Source organism: Diadema setosum, chromosome 6 (genome assembly GCF_964275005.1).
Source record: "Diadema setosum chromosome 6, eeDiaSeto1, whole genome shotgun sequence".
Lineage (NCBI taxonomy): Eukaryota > Metazoa > Echinodermata > Echinoidea > Diadematoida > Diadematidae > Diadema > Diadema setosum.
In genome coordinates, this window is record NC_092690.1 from 18,767,530 (window position 1) to 18,783,068 (window position 15,539).

Below are 15,539 nucleotides of genomic sequence, written 5' to 3' on the forward strand. Positions count from 1 at the left end.
TAACGCATAGTGAATATTTTTCCTGTAGCTATTAATTGTATTCTTCAAGTTTTTTTTATTTAAGTCAATAAAGCAATCATCCCAGGGGCATCGTTCCGGTTTAAGGATGGTGGGTGGGGGAGGGACTTGTAGTTGGAATATCTGTGCGAGGGAGTGGAGCGACCTAACAGGGGGAGGGTGTGGGACGGGGGTATCCCTCCCTCCCACACGAGGAAGATTTTGCATTTTCAGACCTGAAATTCAGCGATCTGGTGCACACTTTTGATGAAATTTGGGATTTTTCTCCTATCAAAAACAAGTAAGAACTAGAGATTGGAATTTGTCAACACTGACAAGTTAGGTGATACGATCTATTTGGAAATCAATGATTTGAGTCCTGATCCCAATAGGCATGACCATACCGGTTTCATTTGTGTCGATGGGACATTGGCCGTGTGATGTTTGGATTCTCATTTAGAAAAGGGAGTCAGACCTGCCATCTTTGGTACCGAATTCCGCATACACTAAAGAAAATACAAAATGAAATATATTTGACCTTAGACCTCACTTTCCACACCCAAGATGGCATCTGAGCAAAAAGTGGTTATTTTGCGAAATGATTCTTATAACATGGTCTTTGCTTGTGCAAAATATGGGAAAGATAAGACATGTATTCACCAAGATACAAGGTGAAATGTAAATGACCTTTGACCCTAATTTATATACCCAAAAGATGGTGTCCGATCAAGTAGTTATTATTTTATGAAATAATGTACGTGACATGAACCTCTTAATATAACATAATCATTAACATTATGTCGGGATACCAGATCACATACATTTCCATGGCCATCATGCGGTGAGACATGAATCTCCGACATTATCACCCCTTCAGCAATTGTTTATTGAAGCGTAATTTGTTTTCACTTTGTGTCGTGTATCTTATATTTATGTAGATATTACTTTGTTTGAAGTGATATCTGGCACTTCTATCATTTAATCTGATTGCCTTTGTTGTTAATTTGTTTATTCTTCGTCGATCGCTTTCAATTTGATAACAACATTACAACCCAACGTACTAATGAGACATACAGCAAAGACTTTTTTTGTTTCAGATTGCTAACAATGAATTGTGAAATGTATACTATGTGTATGTCTAATCATTTGTTGGAAAACGTCTTTGAATTTGATTAAATTGAAGTAAGGTAAACTGAAACGAATAGAACTGAATTGACACGACTCTAATGCTAGGAGTCCACTGGGCCGGCGCCAGTTCGCGCCAGTTCGCGCCAGTGCAATTTGCTGTGGCGCCTATTGTCGCCAATAAGGTGCTTAGTGGCGTGCAGTGGCTCAAACTGCCTCCCAACTGGCGCGCGGTGGCCCGTAACGGCGGCAAAAATTGAATTTGGCGGCAAGAAAATTTCAAAATGTTTGAAATCTTCGTCGCGCCACTTTCAGCTCGAAGTGTCCACCAAGTGGCACCAAATGTCGCAAACAATCCGCCTATTTTAATCCACTGGAATGTAATGGCGCGCGCCAAGTTGCGCCAACGAGATTTTGCGCCACGTGGCGCCACTTGGCGCCACAGAGGCGGATAGTGCGCGCCAAAGCGCTCCAAATCAACAGTGGCGCGAGCCAAACGGCACCTGATTGGTGACTATTTCGCGCCAAATACCACTTGGTTTCCGCCAAATACCACTTGGTTTCCGCCATTCGGCGCCACTTGCCGCCTATGAAAGCATGACTGCATCGCAGGACTTTTTCACATAACTTTCTGTATTAGACTCGACAACACCTCTGTAGACGTTTGTCCTTCCTGTTTTTTCTTCACAATTTCTACAAGATTTCGCATAATTTTCCAATTTGTGATTTATTGTTGTCTTTTTGTTATAAAGGTGTTGTATATAAGTTTAGTAGAGTACACAGCCACACGAGCAGAACCCTCCTGTAAGAACTTACATGTTGTATAGAACAGGAATAGCAGTGTTTTTATTAACGGTTAATTAGCATTGCGTTTGTCACTATTTTTACATTTAATGAGCATTGTGTTTTTACTATCTTTTTCATGGAGCTTTAATATGTTTATGGATATTATTGGACAGTTGGATGATTGTTTTTGTTTGTGACGTATGCATATTTCCTTATGTCATGAAACTTCCATAAAAAATGTCATTTGTGATTTATTGTTGTCTTGTTATAGAGGTGTTGTATATAAGTTTAGTAGAGTACACAGCCACACAGGCAGAACCCCCCAGTAAGGACTTATAGAACAGGAATAGCAGTGTTTTTATTGACGGTTGGATCATTGCGTTTGTCACTATTTTGGACACTTAATGAGCATTGTGTTTTTACTATGGTTGACACTTTTCATGAAGCTTTAAAGGGTGTGTACAGTTCTGGGCGAGGTGAGGATTTAGCTTTTAACGTTTTGGGAGATATTCAGAAACCACTCTATGAGATGTCAAAGAGCATGCAGTTCTAGGGGTATCAAAAGTTTATTCGATGAAAATCGATTTTGAAATGGCTGAGATATCCAAAAACAAGGTGAAACAAAGAGATCCTAATAAAGTTGTGGCATGTCGCCTTTTATTATTAGCACTTTTTTGGATATCTCAGCCATTTGAAAACCAATTTTCATCAAATAAAACGTTGAATCCTTTTTAAAATTACATGCTCTTTCATATTTCATAAGAGGCTTTTCATTATCTCACTTAGGAATGTTCAAAACATGAATCTCCACCTCAACCAGTACTGTACAGTCCCTTTAATATGTTTATGGATATTATTGGACAGTTGGATGGTTGTTTTTGTTTGTGATATATGCATATTTTCCTTATGTCAATGAAATTCCATAAAATTGTAATTTGTGATTTATTGTTGTCTTGTTACAAAGTTGACATGAATAATATATTGTTCTGGGCCATTTGGTAGAATGGCTTACATGTTTAACAGTGAAATACTAAATACTGCCAAATATTAATGCATGTATTTTTCCTTAGATTACTATTTACTTTTGCTATTTGATAATTTACCAAAACAGCAAAAGTATTTTAGTAGTTTAGGAATATTTGATATACATTCTATTTTTTAACTGCTAAACATGGGTAAATTTTACTTTCTACAAATAACATGTCAGCACTAGACCTTTATCATTCATAGAACATATTGACACAAAGAAATAATTGTCATGAGTGTTGGGCTTTATTGCAATGTAGTAAAGCTAAGTTTTTCATAACACAATTCAATATGACAAAAATTTTCATACAACAATACAATATGACAAAGAGCACTATGTTAAAGGTAATCTGGAGTATCACGGTAATGGGTGAAAAATCTTTCAATAGAGTTCCCATCTGTTTGCTTCCCTCCTAAAAGCATCTTATTTTAATGTTGTTCTATGAAAATAATTCAACTAAAATGTGCTGAATATTTGTAGAATTCGAAGTTAAAGCATGGCCTTATTTTTTGTGTTCGCCACTCGGCAAATATTATACAGCCCCATGTTTATGCTTTTCTGTGTTGCTACTTTGCCAACATGCTTATATAATTTTGACATTTCTTTAACTCTAACATGTTCTCTAGCTCTCAACATCATCAATGTGTACCAAAATGTCATCTTATTTGAAATGAGCAATAAAAGAATGATTTCTAGCAGTGTCTGTCAAAATGAATTCAGAGTGCAGGTGCTCCTTATTTATACCTATAACCAGACTAGTGCATCACACCAGTCCATAGTGAAATACAATATCACAATCAATGTTTTCTAAGACAGTCTTTACTACTACTACTACTACTACTAGTACTACCATGGTACAAAATGTTGTCTAGACCATCTTATCCTGCCATGCAACCGCTCCCGCACTGTTGAAGTAATACTTGAGCGTATCCCTCTGGCGTTTGGCAAGCTCAGTGTCCCTGTTTCCCCTGATGGGCCTGTCCAAATCCCCTGTGATGGCGGCAGTTCTCCAAGCTCCAGGGATGAGGTTGTGCTGGGCATCCTCCTGGTCCAACATGCGGACGTCCAGCGCCTGATAGCGCTTCCTGATGAGGTTGTGCAGCATGATGGCAGCTTCAACGAGCAGGCGGACTGTGTCTGGTTCCTGTCTCATCTGGCCAAGGAAGCACTGGAACCGCAAGGCCAGAATACCAAAGGCGTTTTCAACAACACGCCTTGCCCTAGACAGCCTGTAGTTGAAGATCTTCTGCTGTTGGTCAAGGTTACGACGGCCATAGGGTTTCATCATGTACGTCCTCATGGCAAAGGCATCGTCTCCCACGAAAAAGTACGGCATAGGGTGGTCGTCATCATCATGGGGTAGAGGAGCTGGATCTGGGATGCCTAAAGTGCCAGCATCAATGCGCTCCTTCAGTTCACTGTTGTTGTAGATCTGGGCATCAGATTGATGGCCAACCCCACCCACATCGATCCACAGGAACTGGTATTTTGAATCTACGAGAGCCATCAGGACAACCGAGAAGAACTGCTTGTAGTTGAAGTAAAGGCTGCCTGAGTTCTTGGGCTTCTGAATACGGATGTGCTTTCCATCCAAGGCTCCCAGACAGTGAGGAAGATTCCATCTGGCTTCAAAATCACCTGCAACCTCAAGCCAGCCTTCATTGGTTGTGGGGAGGGAGATGACTTCTGCAGCATACTCATCCACTATCGCTCTAGCTACATCAGGGACAAACTTCTGGATGGTTTCCTTGCCCACTCGGAAGTTGTAACCCAGCTCGGCATAGGTGGCCCCAGTGGCGAGATGGCGCAGAAAGACGCACAATTTGAGACCAGGGGGAATGGCCTTCCTGAAGTGGGTGTCTTTCTTCTGCAGGTGGGGTGTAAGCCTGATCAATAGCTCATCAAACATCTCTGGGGACAGCCTGGTGTAGTTCTTGAACTTCCTCTTGTCATTCTCCCTCAGCTCATTCATGAGGGTATGGTACTGTCCACGTTCGGCCCTCAGCTGTGGGTGGAGCATGGGTCTAAACCACCATGTGTGCTTCCTTTTCTTCTTACGAGGCTCTTCTTCTTCAGGATTGGCCACCATAAGTTGATAGGCAGTGGCCACCTCAGCATCTCTCATGATTTTCTGATGGAGCAGCATCATCACTCCAACATTACACACTAAGAAATCAGGGTTCAATTTGGGTTGAGTTTGACCCAATGCACCCTTGCGTGTACTAGGGTTGAATATTTAACTTCTATGGGTGCTATTTACTCCGAAAGGGGTTCACTTTTGAGAAAGATTAATTTTTGAACCTCCAAATAGAAGAGTTAGTCTGCTACAAAAATCTAGATCATACTGTTGCGTTCAAACATGTTAGGATTTGTAATGCAGTATCAGTAGTGATTTGAATTGTGGATGATGTTCATCTTTAAGATTGCAAATCAATCAATATAAAGATGTTTGTTGGTGTTTGATAAAATGATATAGCATTTTTTTGTTCGTGCCAGTTTCATAAACAGTACGTGAGCAAAGACTAACACGCCAATCCCGGAAATTAACCAATCACATCAGAGAAGACGATCGAGGCTCCGTTCTTTTGTAAGCTCGCATTGCCACCGCATACAGCGAGCTAGCTATGTGTACATACGTGTCACAAAGCAAAGCGTCGCGACAGTTCACTTCCATTCGTTCTAGAACTCCCATGCAATTGCATTGAAGCGGGGCTTTCTCGTTGCAAGACTTGCTGATTTATACAAGATTAAGGTGAGTAAATGATCACAAATCATGACTTATTTGGGTTGCGCTTCTGTGCGGCTAGATCTTTCATTTCTTCGGTAATAATTTCAATCGTTTGTCGTGCCGTTCTTTGTTACCACGTTCACGCGTGTATTAATACACTGTATGTAAAATCACATGACCTAATGCAGTAATGGGGAGTAATACGGGCCTTTATACGGTTACTATACTACTGCCATTTAGGGATCGACAAGAAATAAGGCAAACCAGTTTGCATTGTTTAATCTAATGGTAGTTTAATGTATAGTGATTTGTGATACTGTTTTGTCTTCTATTGCATGTGCTTATGAGACAGTCGAGACTGACTTACTGTACAGTCTACAGAGTCAGTAAGCTAACTGTTGCGACCTGCCTGAACTCGAAGCGTTCGGGCTCTTTTACAACTGTGTATGGGACTAAGACTCGATCGCGCACTGTCACTAGTCATATATCTGCATGCCCCTGTACCCTGATACAGTCTGCATGATAAGCTGTGTGAGAGTCGCGGTCCGCGGTGACATGATACGGAGGGATACCGGTGATTGAAACACTGAATGAGAGAATGTGCATCAAACTGTACTAAGGCAGAGGAGGTACAGCTAGTAATCATCAGTGTGAAAGAAATTCCTTCTTACTTGGGTTTGGTTGTACAGTGCCGCAGTCAGTACCAATTACAGTACACAGTGCAGACTGAGTACAAAAGTTTCCTGTACGGTATGTAGTGGCCGACTAGCTAGACTAAAAAGGTTTAGCTGTGTCAGTGTGGCAAGGATGTGAAGCTGCGCGCGATACCGGTACTGATTATCAAAAAAAAAAAAAAAACACAAAAAAAACAACAAAGAAGAGATATTTCAAGTAGATCTACATTACATGTATACACTCTATATCTATGGACATGGTGAACAACAGTCAAATTATACTGATTTCGAGGTGAAAATACAAGTTGCCAGCAGTGTTGTAAGTCATGTAGCAGACTAGTATTAAGTGTGGGCAATCTATATAATAGCCTATTGACATCGCCATGCGCTGTGCAGACATCATTGATCTACATATTAAACTGGTGGGTGGTGGTAAATTTGAGGTTACAATTGGTACAACAAATGTACGTTACTCAGACTCTTGTGCTTTGTATTGCATTGACGGCGCTGTTACCTGCAGATTTGTTATAGGGCCTACTGCACATGAACAGTTCAATATAAATTCAAATTTCTGTGTTGTCATTGCAAGTTTCTTTCTTTTTCCCCTTTCTTTTTTTCTTCAGGTCAAAGGTGTTTGAAGCATCCTTGTCCTTACAGCAAATGAAGGATGTTGTTTGTTTCATTATGGACTATGCTGCGCTGAATTGCATCCTACTCCCTGGGAGTATTCTCGGTATGAAACCTGATGTCAAAGCTTCTTCTCTACTTGTGACACCAAGGCAAAGGTGAGTTTTCTCTGCAGGCCAGGAAAATGCACATTTGCTCCCTTTGATATAAAAACTGTTTTCTTATGAATGTTGCAAATGCAGCATTAATTATCTGTAAGAGTTGCAAAGATGGAATGGTTAATCTTGTAAGATTAATTGCAGTATGCCATGCAGAGTCTTTGTATCACTGTTGGCGGAAGGTTTTCAAAAGGGGGGGGGGACTTCCTAGTTTCATGAGCTAACAAGCAAAAAAAAAAAAAAAGGCCACGAATGCAACTTCTGGTGCCACTTCCAGGTTTCAGCTTACAAGCAAAAAAAAAAAAAAAAACCAACAAAACAAAACAAAAAAGTATTCAGCGCAAAAACAGATCCTTATGGTGCTCACACTTCGAGGTTTTTATCTACATGTATTTCTTTCTAGTGCCACTTACACACTTTCGGGTAAAGAAAGTTGGGGGGGGGGGATTGGGACCCGAAGTGGGGACACCTTATAATGTTTTCCTTTGTATGGTGCCGAAAAAGTAGGGGCCCGAGTCCCCCTGGTTCCTGTGGCCATATGTATAGCATCCAATTCTTTCTTGCACAGCTCTACATTACTGTTGTTTTTTAGTTGGATTATCAAAGATGACATACCATGTATTTGGTTTACTTTTGTACTTAATAGATTTAACGCAGGAATCGCAACACTACAACGCCAAGGAAGAAATAAACCTTGCCAACATTTCGCAAAGTCCGGAAAGGTCTGCTGCCATATATGTCGCTGCCACCTAACCTGCAACTGACCTGTAATGGATCTGCCAAAGAACAATACTGTGAGTTGATCACGAAACTGTTGTGCCTCATTTTTTTTTTTTTGCATTGTATGTTCAGATGTATTATTTATGGAACTCTTTAATGCATCAATCTTTATACATACACACAGTGCACTCATGTTCTAATAAATAACGTCACAACAAAATTGAAATTGAGGCCATAATGTTATTGGCTCTACATTTGTTGCTTTATTGTTTACTTGTTTGGTTTATTCTTCGTCGATCGCTTTCAATTTGATAACAACATTACAACCCAACGTACTAATGAGACATACAGCAAAGACTTCCACGTAGTTTTTTGTCGCTTTTCTTTGAGCATTTTTTTTTCAGATTGTTAACAATGAATTGTGAAATGTATACTATGTTTATGTCTAATCATTTGTTGGAAAACGTCTTTGAATTTGATTAAATTGAAGTAAGGTAAACTGAAACGAATAGAACTGAATTGACACGACTCTAAAACCACAATTATTTTTGTTTTTGTTTTGTTTTTTACTCTGATGCACAGATTCGTAAGTGCACACCACCTACCACACCATCAGGACGCTACAGTGTTTCTCTATTTCGTTCCAGCGAACAGGTAAACGAGTACATACACGGAGTCACATACGTCGTCGACATCGAGTGTAATCCAGGTTATCAAATTCACTCAAGTCAGCCAAGTGTGTGGTCGCGGTGTAACAACGGTGAATGGTCGCGACAGTGGCCGACATGCGGTAAGACAGATGTAGGCGCCTTTCAGATTCGGATTTAATGTTGTTGTCATGCACAAATAAAAAAAAAATGTCATTAACATGTACAGTTTGGATTTTTTAAAAACATTTTTACATTTGGATTACAACTAAAAAAGAACAAATATAAACCGTAACAATTTCTAAATATCAAACATAATTTCACAAATTCACTTGCAACATTTAGTGCATGACTCAAAGTTTACAAGAAGACACACACACACCAACGGTGTAAATCCGTAATGAGGAGTGGGGGGGGGGGGGGGTGATCGGCGATAGTCACCATCACCACGATTACAAGCCCATAACCAGACAGGCGCAGCTCGGGGGGGGGGGGGGGGGAGGGGGAGAGAAGTTTGGTCCCCCCCCCCCCCACACACACACACGCACACACTTTACAGGGATCGAATGTCCCACTCTTGCAGCACTCTGGCACTCTGGCAGCAAAGATATAAAGACTTTTTGTTCTTGTTTTTGTTTGTTTTGTTGGTTGTTTTTTGCTTGCCAGCCGACTTTCGGCCAGCCGACTTTCGGCGAAAAATCACACCTTAAAAGTATGACGACATTTTTGGGGTGTTTCCCTTGTCTTTTGATGTTCTTTCTTATCAACTGACAGGCGATTTTGACACCCCCCCCCCTTTAAAAAACGTAGCGCAGCCCTGAATAATGCCAAAATGAATTCAATAAAATGATAATATGGATATCCATTTCTTTGTATGTCATAACGTATAGTGAATATTTTTCCTGTAGCTATTAATTGTATTCTTCAAGTTTTCTTATTTAAGTCAATAAAGCAATCATCCCAGGGGCATCGTTCCGGTTTAAGGATGGTGGGTGGGGGAGGGACTTGTAGTTGGAATATCTGTGTGAGGGAGTGGAGCGACCTAACGGGGGGAGGGTGTGGGACGGGGGTATCCCTCCCTCCCACACGAGGAAGATTTTGCATTTTCAGACCTGAAATTCAGCGATCTGGTGCACACTTTTGGTGAAATTTGGGATTTTTCTCCTATCAAAAACAAGTAAGAACTAGAGATTGGAATTTGTCAACACTGACAAGTTAGGTGATACGATCTATTTGGAAATCAATGATTTGAGTCCTGATCCCAATAGGCATGACCATACCGGTTTCATTTGTGTCGATGGGACATTGGCCGTGTGATGTTTGGATTCTCATTTAGAAAAGGGAGTCAGACCTGCCATCTTTGGTACCGAATTCCGCATACACTAAAGAAAATACAAAATGAAACATATTTGACCTTAGACCTCACTTTCAACACCCAAGATGGCATATGAGCAAAAAGTGGTTATTTTGCGAAATGATTCTTGTAACATGGTCTTTGCTTGTGCAATATATGGGAAAGATAAGACATGTATTCACCAAGATACAGGGTGAAATATAAATGACCTTTGACCCTAATTTATATACCCAAAACATGGTGTCCGATCAAGTAGTTGTTATTTTATGAAATAATGTACGTGACATGAACTAAACATGTGCAAAATATGGGGCTGATACGGCCTTGAGTTATTTCAAAGAAAGTTGCAAAAAGAAAGTAATATGAAAATACATCGAAGCTAAGCTTTAATTTTAGCCAAGTTTTTCGACGTGATTTCGACGCCGTATGAAAAAACGAAGGACACATAACGATAGCAAAAAGTCTCAGCTACAACATATTAAAATCTGGGAGAAATTCACCGAAGGGTAAGTGAGCTAGTGCTCGATAAAGACAATCGAGTCAATTTTCACATCTAGAAAAATTTCCTCCCTTAGAGATAACACGTCATAACGAAGATACAGAAAGAAGTACATATGACCTATGACCCCACTTTGCACAGACAAGATGGCGTCTGAGCAAAAAGTGGTTATTTTGGGAAATGATTCTTGTAACATGGTCTTTGCGTGTGCAAAATATGGGAAAGATCGGACATGTATTCACCAAGATACAGGATGAAACATTTTTTAACCTTTGACCCTAATTTACATACCCAAGATGGTGTCCGATCAAGTAATTTTTTTTATTTCATGAAATAATGTACGTGACATGAACTAAACATGTGCAAAATATGGGGGTGATAGGGGCTGTTTTGCCTGAGTTATTGCAAAGAAAGTTGCAGAAAGAAAGAAATACCTCAATACATCGAAGATAAGTACGGAAGCTTTAAAGTGCCATTCGACTTGGAGACTTGGCGAGATAATTTATCTTGTCAAGTCAACATAATAGCTCTATCATGTCGACTTATCAACTTTATAAGTTGACATGGAGAAAAAAATCATGTCAAGTCGACATCTAAAAAGTTACATGTCGTCATGGTGAGATAAGGTATCTTGCCAAGTCAACATCGAAAAAAGTTACATGTCGTCATAGTGACATAATGTATCTTGCCAAGTCGACATCTAAAAAGTTACATGTCATCATGGTGCATAAGGTATCTTGCCAAGTCGACATCTGAAAAAGTTACATGTCGTCATGCCTACATAACGTATCTTGCAAAGTCGACATCTGAAAAGTTACATGTCATCATGGCAACATAAGTTATCTACCCAAGCTGATATCTAAAAAGTTACATGTCGTCATGATGACATAAGGTATCTTACCAAGTCGACATCTAAAAAGTTACATGTCGTCATGGTGACATAAGGTATCTTGCCAAGTTGACTTACAAAATATTACATGTCGTCATGACGGTGCATGGGTCATCAAGTCTCCATTGCATTCTCTGTACATAAGAATTTCCCATTTTCTAAATTTTCTTGAAAGCCACATTTTTTCTACACTATACTCTAAGGAGCTGTTTGACAAAGAGTGACAACTGTTCTAAATATACTCAGAGTTTAAGATGTAAAAATACATACTCTGAAAAATGAGAAATTTTGTGTAAAATGTAAATGGAGAACTTCTCCTAAAAATACTGTGATTTCATCAGCATTGCCATTTTGCATAACTGACAATGAAGTACTAAATAATGTTAATGAGTGGAGTTTCCTTATTCACTCATGATTGGATCAATTATTTTTTTTTAATTCATCGTCTTCCATACAGTGTGTTCCTAAAAAGGAAAGGCAAATTCAAAAGTCAGCTGAACAATACATATTTTTTTTTCGCTTGTAATTTGTATAATGGAATAAAAAGTAGCTCTCCAGCTTTAATTTGACACCTTGCTTGCGTCAACGTTGACATGAGTTAGAGAGTTAGGGTTCTTTGAAACTTGGAAAAAGTAGATGTTGTATCATTTTCCTATAAAGAAACCTTACTCGATCTGTGACAAAACCCATGGCAATGTTGACGCAAGCAAGGTGTCAAATTTAACTTAATGAGCTACTTTTTAATCCAGCACACAAATTACCAAAAAAAAAAAAAAAAAAACTATGCATTTGTGATATAATTTACATTTGAGGCTTGGTTTCCTTTTCTTAGGAACACACTGTAGAAACACCGCACTGACTTGGGTTGAATTCCCCTTTTATCGAGGACTGCCACATAGGCATGAACTGGGAGATCATTATGCATTAATGCACCCCTTTCCGACACAAACTAAGGATCTAAGGTAGCTAATAATACAAACTGCGAACAGACTTTATTTTCTGTTTGCAAAATGGGCAATCTCTTCCTTCATTCTCTTCAAGGAATAAGCTGCATGGAAGGCAAAGTGTGTGCCCACATGGAATGAAAAAGCTGTCTTTCTTTCTATCACAGCATATCCCACACAATCCTTGTGATTTTTGCTGGATGAGGACCTATAAAAAGGGTGAGAGAAGATGAGGAGGAAGATGATCAAAATTAATACCATGGTATATATTTTACCAAAAAATGAAATCAAAACCATCAAAAACAAGTGAATGCGTGTGTGTGTGTGTCCGTCCATGCGTCCCGGCGTCTGTCCGTGTGTGCTCAAATGTTAGAAAATGCTACTTCTCCGTTATTTCATGGCCGATTTTGATTTTGATTATTTTATCTGATAGGGCTTGGTGAGGGCTTCTAAACTTCTAAACGAAATAGTGAAATTCATAAATTATGCTAATTCATGCAAATTTATTCAGCTTGGACATATAACTTATGTCACCATGGCGACATGTAACTTTTCAGATGTCGACTTGGCAAGATACGTTATGTAGGCATGACGACCTATAACTTTTTCAGATGTCGACTTGGCAAGATAAATTATGTCACCATGACGACATGTAACTTTTTTCAATGTTGACTTGGCAAGATACCTTATCTCACCATGACGACATGTAACTTTTTAGATGTCGACTTGGCAAGATACATTATGTCACCATGATGACATGTAACTTTTTAGATGTCGACTTGGCAAGATACTTATCTCACCATGACGACATGTAACTTTTTAGATGTGACTTGGCAAGATATGTTTTGTTGCCATGACGACATTTAAAATTTTAGAAATCGACTTGACATGATAATTTTTGTCTCCATGTCAACTTATAAAGTTGATAAGTCGACATGATAGAGCTATTATGTTGACTTGAAAAGATAAATTATCTCGCCAAGTCTCCAAGTCGAATGGCACTTTAAAGCTTCCGTAGATAAGCTTTAATTTCAACCAAGTTTTTGACGTAATTCCGACGTCGTATGAAAAAAACCAATGACACACTGGCGATAGCGCAAAGTCTCAGCTACAACATATTAAAATCTGATAGAAATTCATCGAAGGGTTAGTGAGCTAGTGGTCGATAAAGATAGTCATGTTAATTTTCATTTCCAGAAAAACTGCACTCCCATAGAGATAAAACGTAAACTGGTCAAATTTGACAAGATTACTTTCAATCCATTTTTGAGAGGTAATACCGTTGTCCAATCAAAATGTTGTAAGACAACATGAAAGAACATTTTATAAGCTACAACATACTGAAACCTGGGTGAAAATTGGAAAAGGATAAGTGAAATACGCTCGAGTGAACTTTAAATTTGATGACGTCATTTTGAAAATTTACCTTTTTTTATTTTAAGAAATTTGATATCTTTTAATCATTTTTCCAGCATCGCCAACCCATGAAAGGATATGTACAACTCATCAGCTTTTACAATATGCAAAGAAAATGGGGGGGGGGGGGTCACTGTCCATCCTGACAAGTAAAATCGGATTTTAAATTGGCGGTTTTTTGGCATAGTTGCACTGTATATCGCCATTGACGCGGAATTTCAACTTTGACGGGCCCGTATGACGTCATATAGTGTCGGATTGACTTGAAACTTGGTAGAATCATTCCTTGACATTTCAGACATCCGATCCGTCTGAAAAAAAAGGGAAATTTCTATTGCATATGAGGTGTGCGTGCGTATATGCGCGCGCGCGTACGCGTCTGTCCAATTTTTTCAATTTTTCAAAAAATGCTTCAAATGGTCTGAAACGTGTGCAAAAAAAAAAAAAATTGAGCTCGATTGGAGCATGTAAATATTTCAACCCGCGCGTACGCGAACGAAGGGTTGAGATGAATTTTGAGAATATGAGTTAATTTAACTTAACTTGATATATATTTGACGTAAATTTCATTGAAAAATTCTATTCCATTAATGAGATATGAATGAAAATGTGTTTTCATATAATGACGTCGTAGTGACGTCACGGTCGACTGATCACTATGATTTTATTTGATCTGTCATCTTTGGGACATGATACATATATGGTCTAAGTTTGAAAGTGATAGGCATGGGACTTTCTGAGCTAACCTCTGCACAACTTTTGAGGAGAAAATAGAAAGAATCCGTACAGATACAGAAGGTGATCCGAGAGGATACTCGGATCACCTAAAAAGAAATATTCATAAATAATTGAATGACTACATCGTGGTATTTCAGCTCTTGCCCCGCCTACTGTGAAGGCCTACAAAATAGTGGGGCCTATCAACGGCGTAGCCAGCATTTGATCTTAGGGGGAGCGGTTAGATGCGGGGGAGCAAAGCGATTGAGGGGGGGGGGGTGAGATGGGGGAGGGGGTTTCCCCCTTCCACAGTGAAAGCTTTTTGCATATTGATGTTGTAAATGGTGCAATTTGATGCATTTTTTGCATCGACTTGAAAGAGTCACACATGTTTAAGGTAGCAGCAATGGCGTATCTAGGGAAAACGGCGCCCGGGGCAACCGTGAAAATTGCGCCCCTAATTTCTGAAAAAGTGTTCAACCCCAGCCCCATCCCAGTAGGGACTTTAAAGAAAAGTCCACATGATATGCTTTTCCAAGCACTTAAAAGGGGTCTTATTGAGGGTGATTTAAATGTAGTAAATTCTTGTATTTCATCCCACAAAACATGGAATTCTTTTCTATTTTTGCTTACTAAATCTTACAATTCTAATAAAGATATATAGTGACGGCCCTATAGATAACGATTTATAACAACAAACACAGGGATTGAAAAAAATACTCTTAATTAGTACTAGAGAGTGAACCGAAATTTGTATATTTCTGCGTCATCACTACGCTTTGTTCTTATCTAATTGTTTGATTTGGTTTTTTGCGCTCCCCCCCCCCCCGTATGTTCGAAACCGTGGGTGCCCTCTTTTGATCCAATCGGCGAGAAATTGCAGCCGCTGCATAATCCGTGTAACATTTTGCTTGCTAAATATAAAAATATGTATGAACGCAATAGACATTGCCATTTTGTCCGCGTCATTATGACGTTTTGTTCTTATCTTTTTTTTTATTTTTTGATGAATTTTGGCGATCGAGCGCAGCGAGCGAGCCGAAAATTGTTGTATTTCAGCTTATAAAACGTGGAATTCTTGTCATTGTTTGCTCATTTAAACTTAAAATTCTAATCAAGATATAAGTGATAATAGATAACGTAGCTATACTCAAAATAAGTACGCGCGAGTGAGCCGAAATTTGTATATTTCCTCGTAATCATCGCGTTTTGTTCTTATACTTTTTGTTAA

The 15,539-nt window shown here is 39.2% G+C and overlaps 2 protein-coding genes and 1 long non-coding RNA gene across 3 annotated transcripts in view; 2 read left to right on the plus strand and 1 right to left on the minus strand.

The window, feature by feature from the left end:
• Window positions 1–15,539, plus strand: part of LOC140229596 (complement factor H-like) — a 166,203-nt gene that overhangs the window by 81,611 nt on the left and 69,053 nt on the right.
• Window positions 1,710–4,220, minus strand: LOC140230106 (uncharacterized). The gene is made up of 2 exons (XM_072310308.1): window positions 3,928–4,220; window positions 1,710–1,746 (listed from the first exon to the last, which is right to left on the minus strand). The coding sequence occupies exons 1-2, from the start codon at window positions 4,218–4,220 to the stop codon at window positions 1,710–1,712; spliced, it is 330 nt and encodes a 109-aa protein (XP_072166409.1).
• LOC140229399 (uncharacterized) lies at window positions 5,572–7,845 on the plus strand. Its single transcript, XR_011901294.1, has 3 exons — window positions 5,572–5,687; window positions 6,961–7,122; window positions 7,769–7,845. It is a non-coding gene; the product is annotated as an uncharacterized lncRNA (long non-coding RNA).